This window comes from Lathamus discolor, chromosome 8 (assembly GCF_037157495.1).
Source record: "Lathamus discolor isolate bLatDis1 chromosome 8, bLatDis1.hap1, whole genome shotgun sequence".
Taxonomy (NCBI): Eukaryota; Metazoa; Chordata; class Aves; order Psittaciformes; family Psittacidae; genus Lathamus; species Lathamus discolor.
The window spans coordinates 19,400,301-19,416,492 of NC_088891.1; the positions used below are offsets into that span (position 1 = coordinate 19,400,301).

The following is a 16,192-nucleotide window of genomic DNA, read 5'->3' on the forward strand; positions in this document are numbered from 1 at the left end:
GATAGACACAGAGCTCCCACAGGAAGCATCCTCTGACAGGGAATTTTACAATCACAGAAATAAAGATACAGTATGTACAGCACAACGTAACGGCTCTTCTATAGCATCTTCCTGGGTCTTGCATCATTTCATCAGTAAAATGGATAGAATAGGTTGCAACCATTACTTTACAGGGAGTTTAACAAAGGAAGTCAAAACAAGCACAGGTTTAATTGTAAATGTAGATCACACAAATCCATCACATACCCTGTTCCAAGGTAAAATAAATGGATAGATCTATTTTCTATCACCTACTCAGCAAAAATAAATTGTAAATCTGGATGGACATTTAATTAACTTCCAGGAAGGTCCAAATAACACTGACCACCCGAACTGTGAACTTCTGGATGGACAGAACTGCAGGATTTATCCCATTAATTTGCCTTCTGTAAGAAGTTGCCCTACAGCAAAACCCTGCCCAGTTTTATTGAAGTGAATGCAAGCAACCTTTTTCAAATTGGAAAATGTAACACTGAGGAAAGACTCAATGTTCAAGAAATGTTGAATTCTCTTCTGTAACAAGAGTAGCTTTATCTACAATCATACAACTGATTTCTTTCCCAAGCTTTACAACACTGATCAAAACAGTCCACCAAACCCAGCTGCCTCATTATCTAAAGCAAACCAAGGATAAAATAGAGATCTTGCAAGTTTCAAACAGATGTGTGGAAAACCCCACATAACCAGACTGTGCACTTATTTTAAGCACAGTGAGATGTCAATTTGTCATTAACTGCTATTTTTATCAAGTCTGTCATCAAAAAAATGAGCTATCAGGAATAAGTCCATAAATTATAGAAACATGGCTGGTTGGTTGGTTTTTAATAATCCTTGATCCTACGGGATGCAGTATCACTTCAAGTGAGGAAACCAGCAAAAGAAGCCAAGCCCCTTACTCTGATAGTTCCATACAACTGAGCAAAGAGACTATCCAAATGTGCAGTACAGAACAATGTTTCCCTTGACACACTCTCAGGTTGCAGCAATTCACACTGAAAAGCTGTTGTGATAACAAAGGTGTGTTTAATAATCAAAAATGGACTTTAATCTTTGTGATACCGATTTCTGAAGTCATTTATGCTTTTGGGATCCAAAGCATTGTATGATAACAAATTCTGCATACTAAGTCTTGGAAAGCGCTTCTGCCATTTTAAGCTTGGTGTCTGATCATTGCAATCAGTCCTCTCAATTCCTTTTAACAGAAAATAATGGACAACATTTTCTTACTCATCTTCTCTGTACGTGATTTTATTTATCACAACCTTCTTGTTACCTCTTCTCCAAATCCTATTCTTTTTGCATCAATACCGTTGGATACTTCTGATTGTTCCCATTTCCAGTTTCTGTACCTTTCCTACTTTTTCTACACTGCTTTTGGGAAGAGATGAAGATGACCAACAGTACGAGTCATTCACTATGAATTTCTACAATGGTACACCACTGCCTGCTCTTATGTTCTCCATTCCAATCCTAATAGTTCCTAGCATTCTGTCAAAGATTTCCACAGTGGCAAGTATCATGCATTTAAGCAGCCACCTCTCAAATGTTGTCAGGTAGTTATATCAGTACATACATCTAAAGGAGACTGCCACTGTTGGACCAATTTTCCCACCAAACACACTTTGTGGTATTTTTGCAGAAATATTTTCTATTCAAAATTGGAGAGAGCTCAATACTTAGAGGTACTGACCAGATGTTCTAATATTCGATCTCTAACGAGGACATTGTAACTACTTCTGAAACAGTGTAGTATGTGATTGAGATTCCAACCAACCAGAGCGAACTAAAAGAACACCCTGAGAAAGATGCAAAATGAACATGTATGCGCTCTCCAGAACTGAAACAGCACCAGACAGGGAGGGCTGCTCAAAGCTGGTGTTCATGCACATTTGTGTTGAACGGCTTTCAAACATTTTAACAAGTAAAAAATACCTTATTACAGTATATAATATGTACTATGTTTTAACCAGTATCAGTTTTGCTATTCACCAGAATCCTGATAGTCTGACTTTACGTTCACTCTTTTTGACCTATATTTACTTTTGCGCGCTCAACTGGCCATTCGCATTGCACATGCTGCCAGTTTTAAAATGCCAATTATACGTATTTTGACCTTTGTTTTGCAGTAGGACAAGTACTAAACAGACAACACAGAACACACTAATTGTATTTTAACTTCAGGTCTTTGGAATGACCACTAATTAAATATGTCATGAAGTAAAAGATTAAGTATTGATAGGATTTTCTTTTACAGGCCCTGTGATTTTCTTTCACGAACACAAATAATTGCATATATGATTTAATAAACAGCAACCAATATACTGATTACCACAGAAAATGTGTATTCATGAACTCTGCTTCAAAAGAACCCTTATTTTAGCTTTAATAAACTCATGATCTGGTTTCATACCCAAAATTTAAACTTCTTCGTGCATTTGACGTCACACTGATTCTGTCTGTTGATGGACTTGGAATCACATGGCGTCCTGGAGACATTTTCTTTACTTCCCAGGCTAATGAAGTAGGTCTGCAAGTTCAAGAAAGGAAAGTTTCAAAATAAAATTAGCAATAACTTTCCCTCTATGAAACACCTCCAGTACAGCAAAACCTTTAGAACTGACCAAATATATCACCATCCACTTCTGTTACACTGCTGACGTACCACGCTTTGCAGCAATAACATTTACTGATACATATGTACTTGCAAAGGTAACTGAACAGGTTAAATCACATAAAATGTTTTTATCCAAACAGATGCAGTCTGAGGGGGAAGCCAGGGAAGCAGGAATGCAGCTCATTGAAGATTTCTTATTTTTAACTCCTGCTTCTGAAGCTGACACATGAAAATGACAACTGGCAACTCAGAACAACCCCAAACTTGCAGAACCCAGTGCTGGTGAAGACAGATTCAGAAAGGCACTTCCATGAAGTATTTTTTAACTTGCCCCAGTACTACCAGCAGGACTGTAACAACCTATAATGGACTCTGTCATGTTTGGTCTACTTTTGTCTCTACCCAGGTGATGAGTGTTTGAACTCACTACTTAACAAAGCAAAATGGAAGAACTAGAGTCTATCACTCCACAGGTACTATAGGCACAAACTATACCAGGAAAACCTTACTTCTCATTTATATCTCAAAGCTAAAACTTGGGCACCAAGGCACAAACCGAGCACTAGGCGCAAATGTAAGGACATCATCAGTTTCACCTTTCTGATCCTGTACTTCCAAACCCGTTACCATTTCCAGCACAGCTGTTCACTGGTAACACAACCAGGAAGGATAGCATCCCCCCTGTGTCCTCATGCAAATTCTGTCCAAAATGAAACCTTCCTGAGACCCCAAAGCAAACCCAAAAATTGGTTCTATTTGCTGAATCTCTGCAACAAAATAAAGTTTACCGTGAGACAGTATTTGCATGTGGATTAAAATTATATATCAAATTACCTGCTTTGAGCATCGGCTTTTTCTAATTTCTCCTGTAGCTGTATCCAGTCAATCAATGCTTTGAAATCTCTTACATAGTTATCAAGCATCATCAGGACTTCCTGAAAAGCAACCATTACATCAACCTTAGTATTTAAAAAACCCAATCCTTCCACCTCAATAAAGAAACAGAAAATGAAGTAGGAAGTTTACTGGTCTGTAGTATTCTCACAAAGAATAAAACCAAAGAAACCCCCTGAAAACAAAAAAGCACAGACAGTTCAGATTTTTATGTGAACAAACATTAAAGCATTTATCCTATCAAAAAACATGCATATTTTCCAACATTTGGGCAAGCACCAATGTCTAAGGACAAAAGAACAAAATTAGGCAAGAAAATAATTCTGAAGCACCACAGTTTCAGGAATTTTTTTGTCCGAGTTGTTTTCTTTTAAAATACACTGGACATACTCATTCAATAAGCAAAGCTGCCTGGAAAACCTGAAAGACCTGTAGGAGACTAAACTGTCATGATTAACGTGTTTGTGAAGGCAACACAAAGGCAACTGCATCAGACAGAGGGAATTCCTCCTGGAGAATCCTGGGATCCCTGCATTAGAAAAAAAAATGGTTTTTACATCTCTGAAGTTCAGCAAAGCATATCCTGTGCCTATGGACTTCCCAGTGTGCATGATTTTCACCTGATGCCTGCTTGTGTACGTACAGGTTAGTGACAGACATTCTGCTTTCGTGTGAGATTAGCAGCACTATTGTACTAATAAAACACTTCATGATCGAAAGGACTCCAAGAGTGGTATTTTGAGAGGCAAAAAGAGAAAGATCAGAGCATTGCACTTGGTTTATAAAATCAGCATGTTTGATATAAACTTGCTGAGAAAGAAACCAAGGGAAATTGCAAAGTTTACATTCTCTTCTCTGATTAGCACACCTTAACAAGTGAAACAAGTCACTAACTTCATATTCTTACTTATGTAGTAAGAACATTTCCAGACCTTACAACTCCAATACCCAGATCGTACTCCTTGACCATTACAAACCATTCAATTTTCTACCATTTTAAAAATTACTTCTCAACTATACAGGGATCCCCAAGTATTTCTGCATTTTTACATGAATAACCACTGAAAGTTGTAGTCATGAACACAATTCACAGCTTGAATGGTTTACATGTTATCATAAAGTAACACAACTGGGAGGGATCTTGAGAGCAATCTGGTCCATCCTGCCATTCCTGGGTAGGATTAAACATATACTATGAGAAATGATGTGGGTATGCTGGAGTTTCATCCAAAACAGTGCAAAATCTTAATTGAGTAGTCAGAATCTTCTGAACTGCATGTTGGTCTCTAACAAAATGAACTGTTTTGGAAAGACATACACAATTAACCTGACTTCACACTGTATCAGGACAGATTCATACACAGAATGCCAGGGGCTGAACAGTAGGAAACTAAAAGAGTTGTTTCTGATAAAAATATCCTGAACTTTCAGAAATTACTGACTGTATCAGTCTGGTCAAATGTACATGTGCAGTCATTACAGAAAGGTCCAATTACACGCAGAAACAAAAAAATCAAAGGTAAGCTGGGATCCTGCAGTCTTCACTTGGACAGTACTGCCTATTGCCATTTGTTCACAGCAAAGCACAGCAATTAAACTCTTAGCTTTGTTCCCTGAGCAAACTACAGTTGTCTACTGGCAATGGTAGAGAAAGGAGCAATTCTTTAGCATGTAAAGAGCTAGGAAATCACTTATGTTCCACATATAAACTCAAAAATAATTTACTGAATGTGGCATAAGGCACCCTCTCAGCAGAGCCGATTATTGCCCAACGAAGCACATAAATGCATTTCTAAGGGAGACAGTTTGAGATCCCATCAATCACAAACAGAAGCTGCCATAACTTTCAAAGACAAGAAAAATGTGTATTGTACTCTATGATGACAACATGCTGAAAATAATCCACACATGAAATCTGATTTCTATAAAAACTTACATCAGCTTCACATGCAGTGTTAAAAATACAGACATAATTTTATGGTACAAGGAAAAACACAAATGACAAAGTGTTGCTGTCTTGCAAACTCTTTACTATGTCAAAGGTGTATCAAAGCAAATAATTATTTACTTAAAATACTTTGGGAACCATTACAAATGCAAATGTATTGGTTCTTCTGTGTAAAATACAGATTTTAACAGTAAAACTTCAAACACTGAAAACACTCTACTACACTGCAGGTAATGAATGCACATTTTTCTACAATCATGTCCCATTCATCTTTACATTTAATTATCCCTTTCATAGAAAAATGACCTCTAACGTATGAAAATGCTTTTCCATATAAACTCAGTGGATGTTTATTCATTTTGTTTAACACAAATGCAAGTCTGAAATTCAGCTTCAGTTTTCACATAAGTGTCTTTTTAACTAGGACATCTGACAGACAAGAAGCATATGCTGGTTGTTCTAAGGGAACAGTCACCAGAAAGTCAAACACAAGGGAAATCAAACAGAACAGCAGTGCTGATGCAAAAGTTGCTCTTTGTTTTGAAATACTCCATAAAAAAGCTAACAAAAATCTTTCTTACCAGGCAGTTGGGTTTACAGCACCCAAATAATTGTTAAATAAAGGCTGCTACAAGAAACGAACAAGTCAAGTATTTTAGCCAGTTCTTTTTTTTTTTTTTTTTCCGTTTCACTAATAAAATTTCAGCTTTCTAATTCAATTCATGTCCATTTAGGTTAGCCCATACTAAGTTGTGCTGACTGTTACTAACAATAAGAGCACAGAAAGCAAATTCAATTCTGAATCATTTACTTTTCAAGTCTGCCACTGGGATATTCCTCACCAAAAAAAAGAAGAAATCTGACTATGAGTTATATTGCTGAAGTTTGCTGGTGCAGGATAAAAATACAGTAAATGGCTTAACCTATTTTAAGGAATGTTTAGCTACACATTATCAGAAATGATCAGAGCAGAACCATGCAGCTGTAACCCGAGTCATGTTTTATGAACAAGGGAATACAAACAAGACAAGCAGCTGGAGCGGCCCCATATTCACTGATGCACATCTTTCTCCCTAAAGCTATGAGGGCCATTTTGTCAAGCAGGATGAAGCAGAACAAAAGTGGCTCTGAAAGCGTCGTTACAGGCATCCAGATAACTACATATAGATGTACAGCTAAAATTACCAATTAGTTTACCAATTGGCTGCAACGGATTCGATTGGTTTGTAATTAATTCTAGTTACTGGCGCGTAGAGCAGGATGGTTGGCGCCATCCCTTTGTCCTCCTGACACACAATACTGGCGTGCAGGGCTCTGGGGTCCTGGACATCAATACAGCTCTCTAGCTCACCTACAGTACTGAGTGTAGCAGATATACCCTGTGGTGCTGAAGCAGTGGAAACTTGTACCACTTGAGAAGGTGCTGACAAAAGGGAACCTTTATGGGTAGACTACGGCCGCACTAGAGTCAAAACAATTTTAAATCCCATTATTTTTCAAGGTCATATCCATCCCATACGAGTTTTAAAGAGCCAGTTCAAGCTAAAGAAGAAAGCGATGCTGTTAAAAAACAACACTTAAAGGAAAATCAGTGACATAAACCTAAACCCACTCACAATACAGCTCCTGTTTCTTTCTACACACTGTTCATTTCTCTGATCAATACTCCTGTCCATCAAAAAGCTCTTTTTGTGCTTTTCCTTCTTTTCTCCAGCTCTCACTCATTACTTTGGTCTCTATGTATTTATCTTAGAGTTGACCTCCTCATCTCTTCAATGGTGTGATCATATTAATGATTTTGAAATCAGCAAGAATCTCCAATATACAGAGTAGCTACATCAAAATAATCCTATATTCCTGAATTAGGACAATCTTGACTTGGGTCCTAGACAGGGCTATTATAATCCCTAAGAACAGAAGTTTACTATGTTTGGAAATCCTGTAACAACTGAAATATCATCTTCGCCACTTATTCTCCTGTTCTCAAACATGGAGGAGGAAAACAGGGAAGCATGGAAGAGTGCAGGATTTTAAGGTTACTACAACTCAAAATAGTAGAATGCATGTCAGAGAAATTAACTCAGTCACCACATCTGTACTTCAGATTATTCTTAAGGCTAGAAATATGTGCTTTATTTTACAAACTATGCACACTTTATACATATTTTTGATTATTTACCAAAATACACTCCATTTTCTATTGTACTGGAGCACATTTATAGCAGGCAACCTAAACTCCTTCTTACTTTCTTCAGAATTGTATTTTTAAAGCTAACTGGATGTTTCAGTTCTTTGACACCAAAACTGCTTTCAAAAACTCCTTGTAGCCTTTTTCATGCAATTGAATTACAAACACTTAAAGCCAGCTCTCGGGTGAGGTTAAATAAAAACGACAGCCAAAGCAGTTCTTACATCTTTGGGGAGGGATGAGAGGAAGCAGCTTCTCTAGCTAAAGGACTCTCATTATACCAACTTCAGTACATTGCAGATAGTATTTAACACAAACAAACAAAGACCCTAAAACAGATGCAGAGGAGAAAACCAGAATCATTTAGCTGTAATTCAGAATTCTCCCAATTGGTGTGCTTTGTTTAATAATCTCACCCTAGCTTTGCAGAAGCCAGTAAACAGCAAACTCTAGGTAGTAAAGCTGCAGGAACACATGGCCTCTTAGATGTATGTATGTGTATATAAATATAAATATATATATATAGAAAAAAATGTATATATTTATAGGATTATCCAGACTGCCTGTCCTTCACTGTTGACTCATCTGCAGAAGATGACAACAATGAAAATGTAAATGTCAATTCATTTAGAAAGAGACATAAACATTCTCTGCCGAAATATCTCCAATTCCAGCAACAGAAGACACGTATTTTTTACAAGTTTTGACTCAAACAATTTGAATACATGTTCCATAAAACCCTACTGACCTGGAAGACTGTCCTGTGAGAAACACAGAAAAAGAACTGTGAACAGTCTAATACAAACACGATCCCCTCAGACTTTCAGGGAAACTCATGATCACCTTAATCACCTTAGGTTTACAGAAGAAAATCAATTCTACCCTACAGAATGGAGTTCATTCCATGCTGAAATTCTCATTCTAACTGGAAATGTTCTAGGGGTTCAAAGAATGAAGACATCAGTACAACATATTAAGTTACTGCTGAAAATAGTTACAAAATTGATAGAAATGCACTTAACAGAGGACTCTAGTGGGGAAATTATTAGCAATGAAAAGAATTTAGGTTTAAAAAGTAGAAGATGCTTTTAAATAAAATCAAAACTTCTCCTGCAAAAAAAGTAAAATGGACAGAGTTCAACTGGTTCTTATCAGCGGAAATAGGATCAAGATCCTGTCCTGATCAACTTGGCCATTATACTGAATTATTGCTGATTTCCTTTTCACTGACATTAGGAAAATCTTGGGTTTCTACCTCCAGCTCCAACACATTTAGAAATGGTTTTATTTTCCTGGCTGTCTTAAAAGCCAGTAATCAGCCTGGATGACCACAGGTCTCAGTCTGCACACATAGACTGAGTTCATTAGAATTGGCATGCCCAGAACCAAGAGCAGCCCTCACAAGATGTTCTCAGCAAGAGACTCTAATGAAGTAAGTTTCCCTCTCCTTCTGGGAGGCCTTCAATCAATTCATACTCTCTCAGATATCACCCAGATCGGAAGGCCTCAACTAAAGTTGTTTCAGCTGGTTTTCACATCATAACATCATGCAACATGACGAATATTTTAAGGGTAAGGCTTTACTTTACTCTTCAGAGTATCTTGTGCTATCTGTGAGAATCAGAGCAACAGAACTTCACTGCTGAATTTTCCATTTCGTAAGAGGAAAGAAGAATCTCAAGCAGAATGAAACTGTTTTCACTGAACTATGGTCAGGGGAGACTGATCTATGAATGTATCTGTAAGCTCTGGAAACAAGAAGCAGAAATACCAGTACCAGAAATATACTAAGTAATGCTAGGCAGAAAGACTTAAGTTTGTACAAGCATCAAGTAATGCTAAAAAGCACCTTAAAAAGAATAGAGAACTACATTTTTACATAATAAAATTCAGCTTTGTTGAAGAGAAGAACAGTTGAAGCCATGAATTCATTGTAGGAGGATAAAACCCCAACAATTCACGTAGTCAGAGATTCTCCTAGGCTTACTGTATCCTTAGCTGCTGGATCTACCTGCTCAAATTCCAACAGTAAGAGTTTTATATAAATGTTGGTGTATTGTTTCTTTTTTACACACATACACACACACATATATAGAAATAAACTCAGCTGCTGAGGCACCTGGAGACCATAAAAGAAAGCAGCAGAAGACACATTTCTCTGTTCAATTAACCAAAATTCCGCTGGCCAAAATTGACTACAGAATCTGCCTTCCTCCATCTACAAATAACTGGCGGCTTAATTCCTTTTAGAATAGAGAGACTGAAAGGGATTATTCTTTCTTTTCTGGCTAAGCTCGCCACCCAAACCTAGAAAATACTAGGTAATAAAATATTCATATGAACATTAGACACACAGAAACCAAACTAATGTACAGAATATGCAAACAATTTGCATTTTGAAACATTGAAGGTCACAGATAAATCTACCGGAATATACATAATCTCTATCACTACTGTGCAAACTGATCTATGTACAGTAAATGATGATGCTTAAACTTGAGAACTCAATTTTAGAAATAATTCCAACCATGTTCCGTATACCTTTACATGCAAAACATCTCAAAGCTGCATCTATATATCTATATACATGATTTGAGAGTTCTCAATTCCAAATCAATAGCAAAATACTAACTTCAGCAGTGCCCAAAGCTGAAAGAAAGTAAACACAACCACTGATCCTCTTACACACATTCCCACTGTTTGTACCCTTACCACAACCATTTCGTCTGCAGTTTCAACCACAACCAGCCACTAGAGCCCTTTCCGCTTTGGGAAGCATCAAACATTATCTCCAGTGACAATGTGATCAATAAAACTATACCAACTTGTAAGAATACAAGACAGCAAAAGGTACAAACTAAGAAAAAAGACAACATTTTTATAGCAGGTTTATCTGAAGGTTTTAAATGCCAGAAGTTGTTGGATTTGATTTTTACACAGGTCTTCTTGTAAGGCAATCTTTATTCAACTGTTTAAATAGAACAGCACTTGCTCATTTGACCAGAACAGGAGTTTGAGGAGATACTACTCAAGAACTTGAAATTAAGGAAGCTTCTGATAACAAGGATTTATGATTTTTTCTAAAATCTCACTTAAGCACCAGCAAAGGAGAGGTTAACAGTTTAGCCAGCCTGCTTCCTTATTTAATATTGTTTCCCTCATGCATTCAGCAGTAAAAACAGAAATGCTACTTCATGAAAAGACCTACCAAGATATTCTGCCAAATGAGTTAGAAAAGTAAATGTGTCGATATGGAATTCTCATTTATCAAAATCTCCCAGTTCTACAGGTATAGCTGTATATATCTTTTCAACCAAGCTAATGTGTCTGTTGGCATCTCTTGAAACATTTTAACCACTACATACTTTTCTAAGTAGTATGAAAAGGTTGCAGAAAAGAACATAAAAGTGAAGGTAATCCATTCCCATTTGTAGATGAGCTTTAATTTGTAATGAACACAATTTTCATTCTAAAATTATTCAGAAGACCAGTACTGGAACACATAAAAATGGAAAAAGTGTAAGAATGAGCTGAAAAACTCCTGCCCAAAGAGCAAGGGAAAACCTCAACAAACACTATAAAAACACCCAACAAAACAAAAACCAACCTCCCACACAATCCCTCTTCCCTCAGTTGGCACATTCATGTTCTCTTATTCTCTCTCTGAATTCCCTGGTGTCCAATGAACATGGAGTAGTTAGAATAGAATCATAGAATAGTTAGGGTTGGAAAGGACCTCAAGATCATCTAGTTCCAATCCCCCTGCCGTGGGCAGGGACACCTCACACTAAACTATCCCACCCAAGGCTTCGTCCAACCTGGCCTTGAACACTGCCAGGGATGGAGCACTCACAACCTCCCTGGGCAACCGATTCCAGTGCCTCACCACCCTAACAGGAAAGAATTTCCTCCTTATATCCAATCCAAAAATTCTGCAATGCAAAACTTAACAGCATGTCTTCTTCCAAGCTAGCCACCTACTCTCATGATATCTGTCATGACTATGTTAAATTGGTCCACTGATACTAAAAGTTATGGTAAGGATGACAGAAACTCATGGCTACATGGGACCAACAAGACTCATGGTACGACTGCGTTAAACCTGGCCGTCTAAGTCCAAAATTCTAATAAAAGCATTATACACAACAGACATCCTTTTCCTGCCAATGAAGCTTTACATATTTTGCCGTGCCATAGCTACATTATCGGAGTCTACCAACAATAGTAGAGTGAGGGAGATACCTCATCAGACTGCACAGAATTCATATAATGCCTGATACTACGCCATCACTTACATATGCTTCAATTAGAGGCATTAAAGCACTTTGCATCCTCCCAGTCATGCACATCCAACTGGTTGGAGCTGCCCCTGGAATAACCGTGATACACACATCTTTCCTTCAACACTGGACACCCAAGCTGACACAAAAAGGGAATCTAGGTTCTGTTCATTGCTTTAACTTTTTCAAATAGCAAGCAAAATGCATGACCAGGGATCTTGCAAGGTCTGACCAGACACAATCAGAACAGTCAATACAATGCATGAAACTTGGTGCCTGGGAGTAACATGGCAGCAATGGTACCAAAACCAAGGCACCAAAACAATTAAGTGTTTTAGATGAGCACATGCTGATTATTTACCCAAACTGAGTCGCATATGGCCGAATTGTAATGATTAAACTAGAGACTGAGTTAAACTGTTTTTACAGTAGGACATAGACCTTCTACTAAGCTATATGAACTCTTGGAACAACATCACGTGATTGCTTCTTAATAAATCCCATTTGCAAAATGAACTCCGAGACTAGATCATTATTCTAATTTGTCAACTAAAAGGTTGAGGTACCACAGTAAGCACTTTCTGTATATTCCATAATATGAAAGCTGCACTGAAATGAGGTATTTCAGCTGATGGACAACAGCAAGCACTGGCTTTTCAGGATCAGAATGAGGAAGACTTGCAGTTTCCACAAGGATCTGTTGTTCATTATCACTAATATCCCATCCAAAACTAAAACATACCTCCATGTTAATGACAAGGTTGGTCACTCCCTAGGCTGAAGCCTTTGTATGTAGTACCCACAAATGTTATATGCCTTTCTATTAAGAGTTATGTAAAGCACTCACTTCAAAGACAGCAGTTAAGATACTCTGCTGTGATTTGATAGAACACACTGACAACTTCACCTTTGGTAGAAACCAGACTGTACCTGTCAACAACAACCACCCCAAAATAAAGAATGACAATCAGAAGTGAAACATCAATAGTAAAAATAATTTGACGATACAATAGCTTTATACTTTATAGATTGACAGGAAGTTTAGTAATTTATCAAAAGTGTAATAATCTTCATGTAACAGTACCTTTTAAGATAAAAATCTCACCCAAAGAAGACCACAGCACAAATGCACATTCCAGCTACTCAGGTAAGGCACTTTTTTGTGCTGAGATCTTTTAAAAGGTAAAAGCAACATGAATGTTACAGAAGTTTTATAACACATGTCACTGGACTCCTCTGCTTACTCATTTTGTGTTTTCTCCACCTCTGTTTTGCAAACAAGTAAGGTGATACACACAGCTACATCCATCATTGTCAAACATGTTCTAAAATGATGACTTCCACTTAGGCTATGCAGTATCTCCATCCGAGAACAGATCAAGTAGCACGATTAAAATACTGAATGGTATCTAAGGCCAAAAATATGTGACAATGGTACAAATACACCTCTGTTCTTCCAGCCACCAGAGTTTAAAATGCTAATCTAATTACAACACAAGGCTGACTGATTTTCTTAAACTGAAAATCTCTCTGGAGAGGTTTCCTGAGCAGGAAGACAGTTCAGGAACAGAATGCTAGATTGTGTTAGACCAACCAGCAGTTTGGAAGCCTCTAGCTACTGTTCAGTTCTCAAACCTGCTTTCAATGAACTGTATTTGTATGCTAATCTCAAAGTCTATTTGGCCGTGTCTGATTACAGCAGAGAAGGAGATGCATATGATAAGAAAAAAGTTGACTTAAATTGATATACGTAATTTTTTACAGTGATTAGATAATCATTTCCAGAATGTGTTGAATTTTCAGCCATGTTTAAGATGAAAACAAGTCATGTATTTCACACTGCTTTTTGAACATATTCTTCTGTCTTCTCTTAATTGTGATCAAATCACTCATTTTTTAGAAATGGAGTTTGATTCAGTGACATTGGTCTTTCTACAGATCTACTATAAAATCATCATAAAACCTAAGAGACGCAGCAGCTATTACAAACACGGGTTATTCAAAGCCAGCACACCTTACAGTGACATCCCAATCAGACACTGTTCATGCTCAACCACCAAACACTTTCTTAACAATACAGAGAGAATTAGAAGAATGAAAACTGTCCCTGCAAAAAGGGAGCAATGTATAGTAAAGCCACCTAAAATGCAGCAAACGAATGTGAAAAAGGCTGAATCACAACAGTGCCACCTACAGTAAAGAACATCATGGGAAAAATAAATGTTTAGTCAGAAAAATAACAGAATCAGAACTCAATAAGCAGAACCTGATTTCATAAAAATACTGAGATCTGGTAACATTATGTACGTTTTATACACTTCAAAAATTAGTCACTGCCCAAGCTGAAAGTATCCTCTTAAATTAGAACAAATATGCCATCTCTTTTCCTATTTACAAGCTTTTGCTAAGTACAAATCACAAAATAATACATTTCTGAAGCTCAAATTCCTGGTTCGGATTTTTGTAAAGTATAAAAAAGCACCGTAAGAGCCATGTGACACCAGGCAAAGAACAGCTGAAGACTTACCTTGCATTCTACTACACTCTGATCCGATTCACATGTAACATAGATTTCATCAACTGCCCGTCTGAGGTTGTCAAACAGAAATGCCCAGTATCGAGCTCGCAGATCAACTTTTCGAGGCTGTCTTGTTTTTGTTGGGCTTTTGTCAAAGTTTTTATCTCCAGCTGCTGCTGCTGTTAATTTACAGTCTACAGTAGTGCTCTGAGAAACAAGATAAAATGGAAAACAACAAACACAAGCAGGGAAGGGGTTGGGTTTCTGTGCAACACACATTTTTTTCAACATACTCAGATTTTTGTCAACCAGAAGTTTTTCACTGAAGAAGACTACATCACCCACTGGCCTGAGGTTTCAAAACACACTTTCTGATCTTAAATACAGGCAGCAGCTGTGTAGAACTAGATTTGGTTTTTTGACATAACCCATAACCCAACATTCACACTGTACAATAGTACAAGATATTCTGCCTCTTAGCACACTGGAAAGCTACATTTTCTAATTACATATTCTGCATTACTTATTCTGACAAGTATGTGCATCCAGATATGAAAATAACATTTTACTAATAATCACACCAGCAATATTCCATCACAGTAAAATTCTATTACGAAGACATTACATATGACTATTGTTTTTAATCCCTCATTCCACTATAGGAGCATTAACACTAGGAAAATGCTGATGTGGCCAGCCCTTTGCTTGACATGTTGTGGCTGCCCTGCAAAGGAGATGCCAGCAAGTATCCAATGAGTTACAAAAGGAAGCTTTCACACTGTAGACAACTACTTGTACTAAGATTTCCACTCACCATATTGTTAACATTGCAAGCTCAATTCAACCCAATGCAAGTGCTGTGACAATGAATCAAGTTGCTCCTACTTATACCCAGACTGAAAACGTCCTCATGCTGGATTAAGTTATAATTTAACAGCTTTACCTACAACAAATCTGTTCCAATTTTTAGTGTTAATATGCAGACAGACTGATCTAGTACTGCTTTGCTGCACAGATGCAGAGGACTGCCAATATGCTAAATATGATGGGAGCAGAGGGAGAACATTCAACTGCCTTCACAAATGCTGGCACAGACAAGAATCACTATGTGCCTACTTGGAAGTAATGTTATGCCACCTCAGTGTTATGTATCTGTTGATGCTGTGTGTCCAGCTTAGTCACCCATATGGGGATATGTCTCCGTAAAAGACTGACTGTTCATCCTCAGCACAAGGTATTCCCTAGGATTCTGAAGCATGTCTATTTAGATGAAAATATCAAATAAACACTTGGCCCCACGACACTGTCCTTACTGAACTTGAAATTCTCTCCCACAACAGAAAACAGACACACATCCAGAGGTTAGGAAGTGCCATAAGTAAAGGCCGAGGAAGATAACCTTATTTCTGGCATTTTTTAACTTCTGAACACTTGACTTTGAAACTTGCATGTTTTAAAAATACAATGTATGCACAACTTTATGTATGTATTATTTAGCCAATAATGTATCAATGATATCACAAAACATTTTTAGGCAGTAAATCTCACTCCAAATGAGCAGATACCTGTTTTGCAGCCTTGTGTGTGCCTTGAGTCACCCTCTTTGTCTTCCCACCAGCTTGCCATTTCGATTTTCCTGTGGGAGAAACAATTGTTTGGATCAACAAAAACGACTGTAACTGGATAGAGCATTCTAAACTGCACAGACCTC

The 16,192-nt window shown here is 37.5% G+C and overlaps 1 protein-coding gene across 4 annotated transcripts in view; it reads right to left on the reverse strand.

Annotated features, from left to right (window-relative positions):
* The window catches only part of SCAPER (S-phase cyclin A associated protein in the ER), a 149,383-nt gene that overhangs the window by 120,701 nt on the left and 12,490 nt on the right, over positions 1-16,192 (reverse strand). For all 4 annotated transcript variants that reach the window (XR_010614523.1, XM_065688122.1, XM_065688119.1 and 1 more), the window contains exons 4-7: positions 16,047-16,117; positions 14,491-14,688; positions 3,488-3,588; positions 2,450-2,566 (exon numbers count right to left, since the gene is read on the reverse strand). Coding sequence is in view for 3 of the 4 variants with exons in the window: in XM_065688122.1 (XP_065544194.1) it covers positions 2,450-2,566; positions 3,488-3,588; positions 14,491-14,688; positions 16,047-16,117 (487 nt within the window). In the remaining variant the exon portion in view is untranslated. The remainder of the gene's footprint in view (positions 1-2,449; positions 2,567-3,487; positions 3,589-14,490; positions 14,689-16,046; positions 16,118-16,192) is intronic.